Below are 18,926 nucleotides of genomic sequence, written 5' to 3'. Positions count from 1 at the left end.
AGGCAGCAACAACGACAAGAACCGGGTTGGATGTATGGCTCAATTTCTTCCAGCTCGGTGAGTATCGGTTTCCCGGAAGGAATTTGCGTTTTTCCCTCTGCCCTCAGTTTCGGTTTCCGTTGCCGAGCCTTCGACGGAATGCTGACCTCAAAGGATCAGGCTTCTCTGGTGCTGCTGCTGTTGTGGCGTCGCTTGGTGACTGACGTATACGTAATGTGGAGGAATCCGTCCCTTTGGTGTGTCGATATTTCGTGCTCATTCCGATTGAGTTGACGGCTGTGCACCGTTCTGGTTATTATTTTAAAGCCACCGTTTGTGGGTGTGACGACGCTCGAGTGGCAAAAAAGTTCGATTCGAAACCTATACCTATAAACAGACAGTTAAATCCTACCTGCTCTGTTGATCGATTTTTTATTTTCCTGCTCTAAACTGATGTCCCTAAGCTTTCAACAGAGATCCTACAGTCTGAAACTGCCGCAGCACTTCAGCTTAGCATTCCGTGTAGGACTTTTTTGTTTTTTTTCATTTCTTTCGCTCTCTCGCGCACGCGGGGGTTTGAAACGGACGAAGAACAACTCTTGTGGTGTGTGTGTCTGTGGCCAGAAGGCAGCCGAGGAGGCGCGGCGCACATTGGAAAAACTTACCTAAACTGCGTCGTCTGGTTGCCGAACATCATCTTGTTGGAGCCCTCGAGCGAGATATCGTCCTGGGAGTGGTGGTTAGCGTTGGCGGCCCCGCCCACGTATTTGGCCATCGGTTTCTTCACGTACGGCGGGTCGTATTTAAGGCGAGTGGTTTTCTTTCTGTACTCGCGCGGTTTTGCGTTTATTCGGGGGCGCGTTTTTTCAAAGTTTTTATCGTGTTTGGGTTTCGCGCGATCGGCGATCGATGGCGGCAGGAAAAAATCACAAACATTTGATCAATTTCGGACGTACAAAGGAACGAGGGTTTTTTTTGTAGGTGGGGAGGTCGAGCCTCAGAAGCGCTCGCATTCAAATTTTTATAAAAATATAATATAGGTAAAAACTAATCGGATATATTAGTTAATATTCTAAACTTGTAAGTTAATAAGATATATATTATTGTTAAGGAAAGTAAAACAAATCGATAAATAGCAGATCGGATCGGTCCTGTTTTTGTTGTTGTTCTTGGTAGTAGTAGAGTTGGTAGTTTTTTTTCTCTCCCTCAAGATTAATCAGTCATCCCCTAATCAGTTAATTCTGGCAGTCATAGATGTCAACCAATCGAGAGTTCTGCGCTGCACGGCTTAAATAGTTTCTACTCCTGTGTACTTGTTCTCGTTTCAACTCCCTTCAAAATTTACAGTACGTACACCGGATAATTTGTTTTTTTTTGGTTACTCTGCATTTACTTGCGCGCGGTTGCGACATTCAGACAATTCAAGTTTCCCTCTTATCGTATTTACACTAACACACACAACACGTACGTGTCTACAAAATGCTTTTTTTCGACTATACAAAAGCTACACTAGCCAACAAAAGACTAGAAAAAAAATGAGCGCAAAAAAACCAAGCCAGAAATGAGTCGAAAAACGAACCACATGCACAGAAAGCCGTTCAATGAAATCTAAAACGAATGAAAGGGAAAAAAAGAAACCAAACACATTCCGCAAACTCTAACCAAAATATCGAATATCGAATCGATCTAAGAAAAAGGAGAGCGAGAAGGTAGAGTTCCAAAAACTAGCAATAACAGAGGGCATTCCAAGACCAAAACAAAAAAAGAAAGATAAAGACAGAGATAAAATGAGTAAAAAAAGTAGGGAAGAAGTAGTAGTAGTAAAGTAGTGAAGTCGGTTTTGTTACATATTTACAGCGGGTTTTCGTTTTGTTTTGGGGAAAGTATTTTTCGACTTTTTCTTTTTTTTTGAGGGGGGCTTTAAATATTTGTATACCTAAATAGATAATACGATAGACAAAAGTTTAGTTTTCACAAAAGTACTCACAGTAATTTTTTTATTTATATATAGGTAGGTAGGTAGAAGTGAGTGAAACGGAAAACAATGTATTCCGTATGTTTTTTTTTTTGCATCTTCTCGATACTAAAACGATTTGACTGTTTGTGACCAAAACAAAGTCCAAAACCGAACAACGGAAGTAACGATGAAGAGGTAAAGAAAAGTAAGAAATTGATAATCGAAAAGAGAGAGAAAATTAAAACTAAACAGTGCAATAAGATGAAGTGATGAGAGGCTGGTGTGACGATATTTTTTGCTAGCAACAGAGAGCGCCAGAGAGCGAGGATCGTTGATTGATCTTTTGGTTTTGTGTGTATGTTTTTATTCTCAAAAAAATACGGCACATGTCAGAAGCATTTTTTTTCTTACTGTTACAGTAGTCAGATAGACATTGAGTATACTCATGCAAATGGCAGAAAGAGAAATACAGAAAAATGATGATTTTTTGGGGATGCCTTGGGTTAATTTCTCGGATTGTTTACGCTCGATAAGTGGAGGAAAATGTGTTTTTTGGGGATTCGGCAGACCAATTATTTATTGCTGGCACTTAAAATTGGGTTTGGGGGGTAGACTTTTGATGGTGGACAAGAAAAATTTGTGTGCATGAGATAAAAAGGCACTCGCCAGGGGTTTTTGTTTTTTTTTTGTGATTTTCACTTCCGCTGCCCAGCAATTGTATGATGAATGTAGAACGAAAGTAAGTAAGTAATTAAAGAAAAAATGTTTATCAGCCTATACAAAATCGTTGAAGTACTCGAACTGAAGAGAGAAAAATATCTAAAAGCAGTAGAACTGTGGAAAAAAGGTTAAGATATTCGAAACGAAGTGGGAAAATATTCTCATGATTGAACTGAAAGTCAGAGAATTTATTAGTTTGTTGGTTTTGGTTTTTTTTTCGATAATCGCAGTCTGGTTGGTGTCACAGAAAAATAAATTCCAATATTGGTTTTAGATTCGCAACGGGTTCTGGTAACGAAGCAACATGGCGACTGAAATTTAACTAAGTATTCTTTTCACTTAGATTTAAATATACTGTCCTCAAGGTTGTTTAATCAATGTACTGTTTCATGTTGAAAAACGCCCCCAAAGTTACCTCTTTCAGAAAGGAAGGAAAATAGTTTTTCTGAATATGTCGGAATATGGAGAATCCTACTACAGTAACTGTTCGCTAACTGGGCACGCTTTAACTGGGTTTCTTTTTAACTTGGCGCTCGCTAACTGGGACGATTCCCAGTTGAAAAGACGACCAACGTCAATAATCAAAACTAACGGGGGGCGAGAAAATGGGGAACATTGAAAGGATGATGCTGCTCCACGTTGGTTTCGCGATTAATTTTCTAGTTCGGGATCTAATAGCAACATAATTAGCCTATTCATCGAAATCCCCTTCGATGTTTATTTACGTTTGAAATGACATCCCAGTTAGCGAACAGTTGCAGTACAGCTGTTATGGTATTGTTGCATACTATTAAAAGCTTATTATATTACTTTCGCAAAACTGAAAGAGTAATGAATTTTAACCCCACAGAGAAAATGTGGAGAATTATCATCATTTTAACCATCAAAAATATCAAATGAGAGCACGTGTAAGAACAGTTCCTGATAATGCACCTGAAAGCCCAACTTGTACCCTTCGAAGATCTATGAAAAAAAAAAAAAAATTGCGGAACATTTGCATTTTTGTAAAAAGAGACGTGTTGTAATTGTCATTTTTTAATAAGTTTTGAATTTTTGGGAAACTAACTAACGAAATTCTTTGTATATCATAGCAATTTAAACCAAATCACATTGAAGACGCTTACAGTTAGTATAATTATTCACTTGGTTACACTGACGAAATGTTTTTGTTTTTTAAAATATTATGCGATTTGTCTCGGCTTACGCAGTTTATAGTCGGCCCATTGTCATTACACAATTTATTCTATTGGGTGGTTTTCACAAACTAATTCGACAGTAATTCGTCAATAATTTCTCCATTTCATATCATTTTTCAGAAAAATTAGAATTAGAATTATTTCAGGGGTTTCCTTGTTTACCGCAGAAGATCTAGTTGGCTGTGGAACATTTCCAAAAACGGCCATATATTTTGCGGATGACAGTTTCCACTTTTGCCCGGTAGGTGTCGGCTGTGATCGACATAGGTCCTCCAATCGTCGATGTTTTTCCATATTCGATATTTTTTCACAAGAATCACAACGGGAATTTCTACTTGTTTTGTGCAACTTATTAACATACTTTTTGTTTGCAAATTAAGTGTTGTCTAATCAGTATCAATGTTTGTTATATTTCATGCCAATGTTTGCTATTTTCGAACTAATAAAATGCGTCAAAATAAACTAACTCATTCACTTGTTACCACATTAAAGATCCTAGCAGTGAGTTTTGTTGAAAAGTTCTATAGAGATAAGTGACTTTTCACTTACGCACACTAGTACGCGAACCCGTGTAAAGTTGCTTTTTTTTCTTCCAAACTGAAAATCATCGCATCTCGTTGCTTCGACTTTTATCACTTTTTACCATTTTTGGTCGATTATGTTCAGCAGCTTCTTCCGATTTCTGATCACGAATGAAAAATATTTTTCAGAAACAAGTTTAAAACATATAATGAGTGTTCAACTGAATATTTGTCCAGCTGCTAAAAACATAGCATTGCAAACAAAACAGCTGTTGGTAAATATTTTCCTCAACTAATTGCACTAGAACAAACGTAAAAAGGTCTATGCCAAATTCTTTTATTTTTTTTCATGAATAAATAGTATGCTATGGGATCAAAGAATTCCCGTAAGAGTGATAAAAATTAGTTTCCACACGATAACGATTTTTAAGAACGGATTTAGTCTTGAAGATAATTTCACTTATTCTACACGACCCAAGCATAAATGACAGTTTTAGAAGGCATTCTATTCAAGTCACTGCATTAGTGTTAGTATGAACGTTATGAACATTTTCCAGTTTTATATGAGATTTCAAACATTTTTGGGTGTAAATCCAAAATTTCAAAATATACTTACCAAAAACATTATTGAAATGATGTTAGAACATGTTTTCTGCATGAGAAATACAAAAATAGTAGGAGGGTGGTATCCAAGACACGACCGCATAGTTGACGTAGGACTACAATAATTTTATATTTTTATTTTAAAGCTATGTTTGATTTGAGCTCGTTTTACTTTTGTAGTTTGCTTTATTTATTTAAACCAATTTAAACTCAACATCTTCCAAAAGGGAGGTGTTTTGGTTCGGGTGGAAATATCAAGTATCTAGGTCGTCAGCCCGAATTCATCAAGCGACACCTTAAACGACTTGGAACTAAAACTAGTTCATTGGTGGCCATTTCTACTGTTAAGGTCGTCTTTGACCACTTAAAAAGTCAAAAAAGTCATGAAAAAAGAACCGTTCATTTTTGGCATGGTTCGATTTTGGCAACAGAAAATATTCTGGCGTGTTGCCAAAATCGAACGGGGTCTGTATTTTGATTATTTTTTTGTACCACTCTACCTTAGAAGAAAAAATATTCTCTTCAACAGTCACAATGGTCCAGGAACCAAATTTAGGGGAAAATTTGGGTCTAGAGCTATATAGCAATGTTTTAGAGAAAATCTTTTTTTTTTACAAAGTTACTCAAAATTATTGGAGCAATAAAATTGTAGAACAAGGTTTTCTATCTACAAAAATAAAAAAAATAGATACTTGACAGCATTGAAAATTTTGGTCACCCCAATTTTTGATACATTTTCAATAAGCGCTTTATCATATGTAACAACTTTGTTGAAGAAAGTTTTTCTCTAAAATATTGCTATAGAGCTCTAGACCCAAATTTCCCCCTAAATTTGGTTTCCAGACTATTGATGAATACCTTTCATTCTAATACAGCGAATTTTCTTTAATACGCGAAAAGGCAACCTTCTAAACAATATTTAATTGAGTACGATTTAGTAGAAATTAAACTTCTTCCTTCTATATCTATTTGTCTTGTTAAAGTTGGCTCACTCACCGATCACAAAGCGGCAAAGATGTCACATCAATTTTTTTCCTGCAGTTACAAGCTCGTGGAAAAAATATAGATAATGAATGACAGTTTCAGTAGAAAATGTATATTCACAGAAAATTTGAAATTGACATAGAATTTTATGAACATGTTAACATTCAATTCACGTCAATTTAAACATTTTATCAGTATACAGAATCAATCAGAAAAAATTTGATTAGTTTCAAGATACCAAAGAACAACGAAGATATCATATTTGAAGGTTATATTTCTGTTATTTTCGAAAATAAACTGGGCAAGAGTGATGCACAACATTAGCCACGGCAATTAATGTTTGCATAGCGTTGTTCAATTACAAGTAAGGTTATGGAAAGTAATATTTTCTTGTAAATGCAAATTCAAAAAAAAAAATTTAATTGAAAAACACAAATACTAATGTCGGAACTCTATTATCAAGATGAAATGAATTTAGTTTTCCTCTATACCGTCACCGCAGGATGCAACTAATATTATCATATTGGACTAATTTCAGTTAGCTAGTAAAATATAATCATCAGTACAGCTCGTTTAACTAACTATTCAAAGATATGTACGGAGCATTCTTGTTTTCTATTGTCTTTCAAATACCATATTCAGTTATTTAAATAAATCTGAAAAAAAGCAGAATGTAGAGTTCAAAAATAAACAACGCATTTTGTTGTCCCCGGCGGCGCAGCGTACTCTGCGGTACCCGAAAAATCAAATTGAATTCTGATATTTGCTGCTATACGAAACAAGAAGAAGAAGAAGACAATTCAAACGGCAATTCGATTGTGTTCCACGCCCCACCGTGCGTCAACAGCGGCAATGTAGTTTTCACTTGGCTTCGCTGCACACAAATGAATATCGAGTTTTTCTGCACTGATAGACGACGAATGACCAGCGCTCTATTCATACAATGCTCGGTGCAGTACTGTTGCCTGTGCCAGCATGTTTTCCTTCAAGACATCAGTTTTATTAACATTAACATATTTATTAACAGCAGAACGTCATACTGTCTAATAGTGGAGGTGGTTACGAACTTTCCGAGAAAGCTTCACCTTCAAGACATCAAAATAGTCTAGGCTCATGGAAACTAACATTAGTTGACCTATTGGGACGGGGAGATTCTGTCAAATTTTTTTTTGCCACTGCTATACAGGATATCACAGCATGCAGTTGGTGTCTATTCATGAAGTCTGTGCTAGGCGTGCTCGCATATGATTGGTACATTGTTGGTGAAAATTTGACCTTGAAACTTTTATTCAATTTTCACTGTTTAACAATGAAGTGATAATGAAAATTGAAGAATCACAAAACTGTCCATCATTTTATCAATCCAACGACATATTGATTATTGTGATCCATAATGTGGTTACATCAGTATAACCGTTTGAAATCTTTCATTCCGGCGTTACATCTTGGTTTTAGTTTTCACGGAATGTATCTCGATATAGTGCGGTTAGACGTAGTCCTACGTCAAAAATATGTTGGTGTTCAAATAAAAAGTCACTTTTTTATTTTATTTTGTACGCAACCCAATCGCAGCTTTGATTTTTATGGCATTTATGATAAAAAAAAATTCAACAAAATTTTTCTCGTTTCCTTTTGTGTTGGTTTGGCAGGCTTATCAGTAGGTTTTTGCAGTAGGTGAACGGATAATTGAGCAGCCTTTGATCTTTTTTTGCAGTGCGTTTATTTTAATAATGCGAATTCTCGCACTTTTAATCACTCAATCCAAAAAAAGGTGTCAATTTATAGTGTACCTTAACTGGAGATTTAGACGATGATAAAAATCAGATGAAAAAACAAATTAAAAACGAGTAATTCACACAAATTTCCAAGATTCCGAAGAAAACGCAGCGCGCGGACACAATCCGGTGTTTGGAAAAAATTCGAAAAATTTTTGAGCCAAACGCAGTTCATCCACTTGGCAGGCAGAAACAGTGTAAATGAAAAATATCGTTAGTATAGGGCTTTTACTTTGACAGAACTTTGGATGATTTTTGTTCTCTCTTTTCACGTCCTGTCCTAGATTCTACATACTTCGACTGATCTGCTGACAATCTTCTATCTTTCCCCAGATTTCCTATGGTTTGCTAAAAAGAAGTTCGGGTAGGTTTCCCATGGTTGGTTTTATTTGTTGGCTTATAAATGATTCGCCGCAGACAAATATCTCATCCAAAGTCGAGTTGACTTTTCGAAACAAGAAACAATGTTGCGATTCTCCATGTACTTGAGACAGCGTGAAATTCATTGTTTAATTCTCTGAGATTTATCAAGTGAAAATTATTGCCGACTGCACAAATTTTAATTTCCATATCTCAATTTTTTTTCAGATCGAAAAAATTGGCGATATAATTTGTCATTTTTTTTCTGTTGATAACGTCATAAGTCAATTGGATGGATTGCATAGGTCGGGCTCCGATTCGCTCGAAAATCATCAATTTCCTGAATTCATAGTTCATGAAGACGTAATATCAAAGTATATGAGTTTGCTGTGAAATTATGCTTTGGTAGATATGAAGAAGAGTTGTCAGAATCTCATCTACCACTGGAAAATAACAAGCTTTAGTACCGTGGAATGGGATGAAATTGATCAGTGGGGTGAAGTAGATCACCTGCAAATTCGTGATAAAAAAATACTGATCTTACAACATTAGGTAATGTTAACGTGTCCTTAAACACAACTCTTGCAAGTTTCTCGTACGCCAAAGTTAATCTTTGCATGCCCGGTGTAGTTTTACATTTTTCCGAATAATTTCTCATAACTCAATCAAATTTGATCAAACTGCAACTGCTGCATAGTGTCCAAAAAAATCGGCTGTGGGCGCTGACGTTGGCAAGCATTTCCCCGTCTCGCGGTCCCAGAGTACCGCGTCAGTGATGGTTTGGACGGCCGTGTCCTGGCGCGGGAAGCTGCCACTGGTGTTTTTTGAGAATAAACGTGAAAATCAACATCAAGACCGAGACCGAGGTTCTGGAGAAGGTTGTGGCCCGGCACTTCAGGACCTCTACGAGAAGGATAATTACGTCCTTCAATAAGACGGTGTACCAGTCCACACGGCGAATGTCGTCCAAGCGTGGTGTCGGAAAAATTGATTGATTTTGTCGATAAGACCTTGTGGTCTCTCAGTTCCCCGGACCCTCATCCCCTGGACTTTTATGTATGGTCGTACATGATGGCCAAGCAGAGCGCTGTGGACCAATTTGGAAAGCTCATTTCCAAGATATGAGACGAGATGCAAATGGACCAGGTGCATGCCTCGTACGATTCTTTTGAGAAACTTGTCTTACAGCACAAAAAGCGGGTGTTCCCAGCAAATATGCCGAAGTTTTTTAATAAACATTGCCTTCATAAAAATTGACTCAGAAAACAATATCTTGTATTTTCATTTTTCAACACATCTTTAAAGTGTTTTCGATTTTATTGACATCCCTGTAAATCCTTTCGACACATTATAAATCGAGGATTTTTTTCTGTATTTCCATAAATTTAGTTGATGGTAGCTTTTAATTGACAAAATGAATATTTCTCTGCTCTGCTTTGTAATCTAAACATAAATTGTTCTCCCCAAGCAGATTCTTTTTGTCTCAATATAATTTTATCATTTTCCTCTAAAGAAACAATAAAAGCAGTCTTTTTTAGGGCCTCCAGAAGAGTTTGATAAATAACGATTTGCGCCGCCCTACGTCAATAATAAGATCAGGTCTCAAATCCTCTCAACTCTTTAGTTTTTTTTGCAGTCAAGAAGTTGTGAAGAGTTATCCACATTAAAGTGATAAGTTTTATTTAAAATCTCTACCATGAATATAATATTTTCACCAAAACTGTCATGGTCATAAAAAATGCTTAGGTCTAAGTTTAGGAAATAAAACAGACGAAATAAATGTCTGCTTATTTCTGCATGATTTTCAAAAAAAAAAAAAAAATAGTTTCTATGCGGAAAAAATAGTTCACGGACTCAGAATAATCTTAAATTGAGGAAAATTTTTTTATTTCAGTTTATCTGATGGACATAGGCAAGTAAATAAAAAATATATTCCCTAAGAGACGTAAAAGCGACCCTCTTTTACAATAAAAAAAAGGTTACTGAACTTCTTTTTGTTAACCGTAGTTGAGTGTGCAATCGACTTTTACACACAGCTAAATTTTAGATTTAGTTGCCCTAATTCCGTATCTTTGCGTTTAAAGCGAACATTATTCACGGCGGAATTTGTACTCGTGTTCAAAACTGTAACAATTTTTTTTATTGTTTTGTATTAATTATTGATGACTCGAAAAAGAAGTTTTAATAATCAGACTACGAAGTGTATGTTTTGCCTTTCTCCTAGAAAGGTATAGCAGTCACTGGAAAAACCAAAGGTATAAAAGTGGTCCCAATGGCCGAATGTCATATACCACTTGACCCCTTTCGACAAACTGAGCATTTTCTGTATGTATGTTTGTATGTGTGTATGTGTGTGTGTGTGTGTGTGTGTGTGTGTGTGTGTATGTGCAACTTTTTTTTCTCACCCACTTTTCTCAGAGATGGCTGGACAGATTTTCATAAAATAAATTGCAAATGAAAGGTCTAGTTGCGCCATAGGTTGCTATTGAATTTCATTGTAATCAGATTTTTAGTTTAGAGGTTATGTATCAAAATGTAAAAATCACGAAACATAAATATCTCAGAAACCACACAACCGATTTCAATAAAACTGGTTTCGGGCTGTCTCCAGAACCCTTAACTTTTGAATTTCGTTATGATTGAACATATGGTTCAAAAGTTATGTAAAGAAAAGTTATCCTGAGGTTGTTTAAACTCACTCATTTTTCTCAGAGATGGATGAACCGATTTTCACAAAATTAGTGTCAAATGAAAGGTCTAGTTGCCCCATAGGGTGCTATTGTATTTCATTGCAATCGGATTGTAACTTTGTCCGTTGTTCATAAAAATGTGAAATCACATAAAGAAAGTATACATATTGACTTTCTCCTAACGATCACTGGCTAATTAAAAGGTAGAAAAGTGATCCAAATGGCCGAATGTCATATACTACTTGACTCAGTTCGACGAATCGAGCATTTTCTGCATGTATGCATGTATAGGAGTATATGTTTTTGTGTGGGTGTGTACGTGTGTATGTGCACCTTTTTTTCGCACTCACTTTTCTCAGAGATGATCTGACCGAACCGATTTCAATGAAATTAGTTGCAAATGAAAGGTCTAGTTACGCTATTGAATTTTATTGTAATCTGATTTCTAGTTTAGAGGTTATGTATCAAAATGTAAAAATCACGAAACATCAATATCACAGAAACTACATAACTGATTTGAACAAAATTAGTTTCAAATGAACGAGCTACCTTAAAAACCCTTAACTTTTGAATTTTATGAAGATTGAACATGTGGTTCAGAAGTTATGGAAAGAAACGTGTTCTGGAGACTATTTAATCTCACTCATGTTTCTCAGAGATGGCTGGCCCGATTTTTATAAAATCAGTGTCATAAGGAAGGCCTTGTTGCCCCATAAGACCCTAATGTTTTTTTTTTACAAACAGATTTTTACTTTGCCTGTTATGTTTAAAAATGTGAAATCCAGGTATGAAAAGAAACATATTCCGAAGACTACTTGGACTCACTCACTTTTCTCAGAGATGGTTGACCCGATTTCCACAGTATTAGTATCAAAAGAAAGGTCTAGCTGCCTCATAACACTCTATTGAATTTTGCTGTAATCGGACTGTAACTTCGTCTGTAATGTATCGAAATGTGAAAATCACGAAACTTCATTATCTTAGAAACTACACAACCGATTTGAACAATATTGATATCAGATGAACAGGCTAGTTAAGGGTTAACTGATGAATTATGATTGAACACGTGGTTTCAAAGTTTGGCTGCCCTATACGTTGGCTTTTCATTTAATTGTAATTAAACTTAAGCAATCGTTACGTTTTGATTTGTAAAACAACGAAAGTCTATTATCTCAAGTATTACACGACTTATTTGAACATAACTATACAAATGAGTCATCTCTCAAACTTACGAATAACAAACTTTATAACAATTTGATATGCTGTTTAAATGTTTTGGAAAGAAAAGAAATTCAAAGACCATTCAACACTATACCTGAAAAGAAATACAAAGACCATTCAACACTCTACCGCTTTGATCAATATATATGGCCTCAACATGATTTAAATGTGGTATCGTACTATCTGAACATTCCCGGTATCGCTCGTGATTAAATTGTTCGAAATTAGGAGTCATTTCTTTTATTTCGCTATTTCTTAAACACTAACATTACGTCAAATTTCATATTTTATACTTCAATTACAGCATCAATATGTTAGAACTCAAAGAGTGAATAAACCTTTATTGGATTAAAGCATACATGTAAATCTATTTTTGCAAATAATAAGTTTGAATGAGAAAGGCTGAGTCTGACCGCGAGGTGGATTAATTTAGGGTTTTATTACTAATTCATAGTAGTAAAGAACTTAACTTTAAAAACATTTAGGGATTCTAGTTAAAACACCAGAGTAGTCAATATATTTATCTCATCATAAAAAATAGGATGTTTAATAGCAGTAAAATACAATGTGGTTCGTGTCGATTTTTTTTACTAGAGTAGTGTACCATAAAATCAGCAAACATTAATAATGAATAGGATGTTTGACATTTGTACTGCTTATAGCAAGTTGTACCTGTGGATAATAGTTTTCACATCGGTAAAAATTGATACTATTGCCGACATTCTCACTCACATGTGTAGTTGAAACTAAGATTGACGTTTTATATAATTTTTCATCATAATTGTATTAACTTCGCTTAAAACTGAATAAAGATTTATGGTAAATTTTCATTAGTCAGTCGTTTTTACATGCCATGTAGATGAGATTAGATGTGCTTGCTAGTAACCTGTACTGTCACTAGTATCGCTACGCCACTTGTGTCCTAGGTGCTGTACTAAATAAACATATTTTTTAATTTAAAATATTTGGCGCAACTCTATCATTTTATTTCGATTATTTTAAATTAGAAGATATAACTTCTTGAATTTGTTAATAATTTCCAAAATTCGGGTGATAACATCATTTTTAATTTCATAAAATTACGTTACGTTAAATTTGATTGATAAAAACATAGGGATTCTTTCGTCATATATCTTGAAGTGAGAACTTAACAGGATAAAATCCAGGAAACCTTCAAAATTACAGGTCTCCCTATATTGGTGCAGTTTTTTGTATATACCACTGTTAGTGGCAAGCGCAGCCCAGAGTTCAGTTAAGCCCACTGTACACTCGAGACAAGTGTCTAGTAAGCAATCCAATCCCAGAAGGTTTATGTCTTCGCTTAAATCGCCGATCGACGTTGTTCGTTACCAGAGAGCGTTACACGTGTCTTGATTGATGCTGGGCGGGTTGGTTACACAGATTTCGGACCTATTGTGACACGCCAGACATGCGTGCTCAGGGTGGAAAGAAAACAGTGGTAGTCGAGAGTTTCGAGTTTTCTGTTAGTTAGGTAGTAAGTAGTAAGAAAAACGAGTTCCAGCACTAGATAATAATAAAAATAAGTACGTTTGATTTTGTGAAATACAAGAAAGACAGAGAAAAAAGAGATACATGTATATGTATATTCTAATATTTTATGTTACTTTTTTTTAAATTAATTATTTCTGTGTTGTTTTTGTAGTGATTATGGTTTGTAATAGTTGTAGTAGTAGTAGTAGTAGTGTCAGTAACAGTAGCAGTAGCTGTTGTCTTGTTGCTTGTTAATTCATACGACGTACTTTTTGTGAACTTTTGTTTTGACTTATGATGGACGTTTTTAGGTTTCAACTGTTGTTGAGTGGTTTGTTCTTCTCTCACAAAAGTTAGTGAATTGAAGAAAAAATAAAACAGGGGCCATCATGTTTTGAGCGCGGATTTGTTTGTTTCTGTTTGCTTTGTTTGTACTGTTGTTTGTTACTGTTTGCTGTAGTAGTGGTAGTAGGTAGTAGTAGTAGCAGGGTTGTTCGTTTGGTTTTATGATTTCTTTCTAGAGTTTTTTTTGCTGTTTTGTTTTTGCTTGCATTGCATGGTAGTAAAGGAAAAAAGTAAAAGAATTGGAAGAAACAAACGAAGAAAATCACTAACCTTAGGCACAAGGAGAAGTTATTATGTACTACAACTGACCTGTAGCACAAAGCCATCAGAGCAAACATTACAAAAACACCCCCAACGACCGACATTAACACACCGACTAGAAACACTGTGTTTGAGCCGTGGTAGTTTGCTGTTTTTTTGTTTGTTTTATGAATCATAATATTTACACAATTCGTGTTCGTGATTTTTTTTTGTGTGTGTATTTGGGGAATCAGAGTGTGTCATGTTTGAGTGTTATTTGTTTGTTTTTGGTTTCGGTTCATATCGGTTCGCGGAACGACGACGCAACGAGAAGAAAGAGAAAAAGAAAGAAAAGTCGTTTAATCACAACACACCGGCTGAAAAATAGTGAGGATTATGATTCTTTTTTTAAGCTAAAAATATTGTGGATGGTGTATTTTGGCACTACGTCTGCGATTGAAGAATATGTAGTTTTTTATCGATATGTTATAAAAAAGTTATGGTGGAGCTTAGTGGAGAATTAACAAAATGGCGCTAAAAACTAGGGTTGGTGCACTGGCGGAGTTGTTGCTGCTGGAAGGGGGGTGATGATGGTGGAGCAGGAGGGAACTGCGGCAATTCCTTTATTTATGACAATGGTAATCTGAGTTTTATTTTTGATTATTCTAATTCCGATTTTCATTGAATGCAATCGTCTGTGTCACACATGCTCGGAAATAAAAGAAGGACGGTTCCATGTTCGGATTTCGTTTACTACTCTATTACAGGTTTGTTTTTTTTTACTGGGTAAAGTTTTCCGTTTCATTTTCCTTTTTTTCGGAGAATTATCTCAACAATGGCACTGAAGACTGCAGGGAGAGAGACAAAGAAGTTCCTTGTAGGATGAAAGAAAAATGTTTGTGTTCAGAAAAGAAAGAAAAAAAATGCTGCGCCAGGTGGAAAAACAAACCCAACGACTGACGATGGTATGCAGATGAAGGAATATGGTATTAGCACAAACAAATAGACGCACCGGAGGTAGCCTTCACCGCAGTGCGGCACTGCAGTCAATCGGAAGAAAAGCAATAATAAAAAAAAAGTTTATCCACACTAGAATAGGACCAGGGAGTCGCTTCTTCGATGTTTCACATCTGCAGGCCGTCGGGAGTAGCGCCGCTAGAGCATATTTTTCCACTCGAACGAATAGCCTTCAAGCATTGCAGAGGAGTGTACACTTGTACTATTCCTTTCAACATTCCGCCTTCTCATCTCCCCAGTTGTCCATAATCGGAACGGAACCGATGATAACTAGCGAGTTTATACAGACCAAAACTGCTCGCCACAGTATAAATTATCGCTGTCTCTCTCTCTCTCCGGCCACGACAGGGTTGACCTTTCTTTTACTTCCCACCCCCCCAGTGGGCGAAGCGACGAACCTCTTGGAAGTCCCGAACGGATTATACCACCGGATTTATGCATATCGAGAGTGGCTTTCCGTGTGCGGAGCAGCAACGACTGAGGCCTGGTCGAGTAAGAAAAACAAACGACGACGACGAGAATTATAATTGGAATAAATTTTGACTGCCACTGCTGCTGCTGCTGATGATGATGATGCTGCTGGTGCTGCCGGTGCAATTGTCAGTCGTTTAGATCCGTCCATCCGTTCGTCGTTTGTCGGTTGGTTGGAAGCCGGAGACGAAACCTCGCACAGCCATGAAAACTACGATTAAGTTATTTTATTTATTCATTCAATTATATGCTAACGACGATATGGATTTTGTCTTGGTTAACAACACTTTTGTCTCGGTTTCGGTTTCTGTGGATTATCAGCGCGTTCCGCGCACCGCACCACGGGGGCGCAAATGCAAATGGAAAACTGGTGTAAACCGGGTTTCAATTACGGGAAAATTCGAGGTGTTTGCTGACTAAATTTATCTGCTAATTTTACGATTCGTCTTCGCATCCGTCCGCCGTCGCTCGTTCCGCGCTTCAGTTAATTAATGCTCGGGTTCGCAGTCGGTTTCTGAAAGCGAGGCAAACAAGTTGGGGTGTCACTCTTTATTCCCTAACGGTAGGAGCTTCACCCGAATTCGCTCTTGCAATCGTCAATACACTTTGGAAGACGGTCGTACTCTTCACTAGAGGAGGATTCTACGATAATCCATCAATGTGGAAGAAGTTCAAGTAAGTTTTTTTTAGAAAAAAAAACAATTTTCAGAAATAAATATGAAAACAGGTCAAATATTCTAAAAAAAGGAAAAGTCGAAAGGTCGAAAGAAATTAAGAATATCAGTAGGTTAAACAATTCACGTAAGTAAAACTGCCAGAAAAGTTCTAAACATCTAAGGTGACATCCATAAACTACGTAACGCATGTAACAAAACGTAACGCCACCACCTACCCTCCATAAAAACGCAGTAGAAAAATTTGCTGAATAAAAATGTTCGTGTTTGGAAAAAAAATGTTACGCTGATCTTACCTCCCCCTTCCTCAATGTAAAAATTCGTAATGTTCAAGGTTCCTCCCCGTCCTTCCTATGAGCATTACAAAATTTATGGATGTCGCCTAAGAGGGTAAAAAAATTGCTTTTAACTGACAAGTGCGACAACTAGGGGCGAGCACTTATACTACAACTTTGACAACTTTGAAAACCGCAATAAGGCAATTAATTCTAGAGTTCTAGTTATCGAGGGCAGACAGCAGTTAAAATCTTCGTGTTGAATGTTCTCCACGACGACAAAAAATCTGAAATCACTGAACGCCCAAGCGAAAACGAACGCGAAGAATGACATTACTATAAAGCGATCCAAGATAATTTCCTTTACGGCCTCGAAAAAGATCCGCTACGAACTGAAGTTGTCCGTGAGTTTTCGGACAGTTTAGCAATTCAAAGATGACTTGTAAGTTAAATCTCTCATTAGTAACAACGTTACTCACCTTGAGGGAAAGTCATTTTTTTCGCTTGATGTGCATATTTAAATCCCTCTTAGGCAAAGGGTTTAGAGAGAAAGCAGAAGAAAAAAAAAATCACCCAAATCCCGTCGATTCGATTAAGTTTTGATCCGATGCCGCTCCGATTTGTTTTGCAGTCAAGATCCGAAGGAAAAAGAGAAGACGACAGAGCAGAAGGGTAAAGTTGATTTTGCAGTGATTTTGTTTGCACTCCGCCGTAGGATGACCCCGGCTTTGTTGAAACTATCCCCGTTTCGTCGATGGGATTTAGGGTTGGAGTTAGTTGACGACCCGAGCTGGCACACAGGATTGAAGGGGTTGATAAACACTCCTCCGGTGGATAGTAAACAGCATCAAAAACCACTTCGAAGTGAGGTTAGCAGCATGTTGAATGAACGTTTAAGTGGCGGGGAAAATAGAATTCAATCGCCGGTTGCACTTAACTAAGTTCTCATGGTTGGTTGCACTCCGGGGAGCCTCGCCTTTAATGGAGGTTTTTTTGTTGTGGTTTGTTCCTAACACATGCCACAAAGCCATCAGCGTTGAAATATTCAATAAATTATTAGCCGTCGCAACCGCCTGCGGCGGTCTAAACAGAACAAACAAGTTAATTTAGAACCAATAAGGGTTCACGCCCCTTGATCTTCGGTAAAACAACCCTCCGGTGAAATCTGACCCAGCCGTTTATCAATTTAGTATTAATTATTGAACCTAGTGTTCTAATTATACTTAATTGCTTTTCGATGCAATTCATTGTGTGCAATTGTGGAGCTCACCTGGGGGTCGATTGTTTCTTCCCCCTTCCCAGAATCACAAGACAAAAATACTCACAACAATACAATTCTCTTCGCCAAGGTAATTGAATTCATCGTTAAGGTTGCAGACATCTTCACACACCTGCCCGCAGGATGTTAGGGTGGTCGAGTTTCCCACCCTCCCCAAGGGAGTGATGATGGGAAAACATTGTTACTCAATCAATATGTATTGGTGACATCGTCATCACCACTATTATGGCTATTGTTATCGCTCTGCTCTGTTGGCTCCGACAGCTGTCCGATACTTGTCTAATTAAATTTGCGGTTTAGGCGGAATTAAATGCCGACTGAGAGGCTGGGAACTAAATCGGGGTCTAAATCGACAGCAATTAAAAGACTGACTTTATTGCATTTATGGCGGCACACTAGCATGCCACAAAAGGAGTCATTTGCGAATCAATTTAGAAGTAATAGTAGATAAAATAGTTTTCTTTAAATTGGAAATCATCTGAAGCTGAATGTATCACTTGGATCTAAAGGGGTATTGCCTTTGAAAACGAGAGTAAACGCTGTTCGATTGTGAATATTGTTTCTTGATTAGATCAAAATCAGATTGGTTTGAGGAAACTTGATTTATTAGCGTCTAGCCTAGCCCCCATCATTTCGATGAGTTTAACTAAAGTGGAACATTTCGGCGGAGTAGAAGAATAGAAAATGTTAGCCCCGTTCAACCCCTTATCTCAATCAACTGCGGGGGTTTCCAAAGCGAGAGTACGCGAATTGAATACGGAATGAAAATTTGCTAGACGTCTGTCAGCTTTGAGTCATGATGTAATCCATTAACCGTCAGAGCGCTAACAAATTGCTTCAATTCTTCAGGGTTTAGTTTAATTTGAGTTTTATGATTTCCATTCCAATGTTCTGTTTCGTTTTTTTAGGTTTGAATTTTTTTATCCCGAACATATTCTACTCTGCCTGAGAAATAAAACATTTTGTTATGGTTTGATACTAATATTCCCTAACTAGTTTAACTTCTGAAAGGGTTTGGTTAGTTGGTTTATCAATGACGGACCAGTGCCAACGGCTTTACTTTCTTATTTCAGTTTTATATTATTTTAACTTCTGTTTTTGTTTAATCTTTTACGCCTATTTAATCTT

The 18,926-nt window shown here is 36.8% G+C and overlaps 1 protein-coding gene across 14 annotated transcripts in view; it reads right to left on the bottom strand.

Moving 5' to 3' along the window:
- The window catches only part of LOC129732887 (disintegrin and metalloproteinase domain-containing protein unc-71), a 932,421-nt gene that overhangs the window by 31,229 nt on the left and 882,266 nt on the right, over positions 1-18,926 (bottom strand). For 10 of the 14 annotated variants that reach the window (XM_055694387.1, XM_055694349.1, XM_055694294.1 and 7 more), the window contains 2 exons: positions 14,113-14,251; positions 645-803 (listed from right to left, as the gene is read on the bottom strand). In XM_055694387.1, coding sequence (XP_055550362.1) covers positions 645-803; positions 14,113-14,251 — 298 coding nt within the window. The remainder of the gene's footprint in view (positions 1-644; positions 804-14,112; positions 14,252-18,926) is intronic. The other 4 variants (XM_055694368.1, XM_055694378.1, XM_055694312.1 and 1 more) reach the window with 3 other exon arrangements.

This window comes from Wyeomyia smithii, chromosome 1, assembly GCF_029784165.1.
Source record: "Wyeomyia smithii strain HCP4-BCI-WySm-NY-G18 chromosome 1, ASM2978416v1, whole genome shotgun sequence".
Classification (NCBI taxonomy): domain Eukaryota; kingdom Metazoa; phylum Arthropoda; class Insecta; order Diptera; family Culicidae; genus Wyeomyia; species Wyeomyia smithii.
This window is presented reverse-complemented; position numbering and strand designations above follow the sequence as displayed.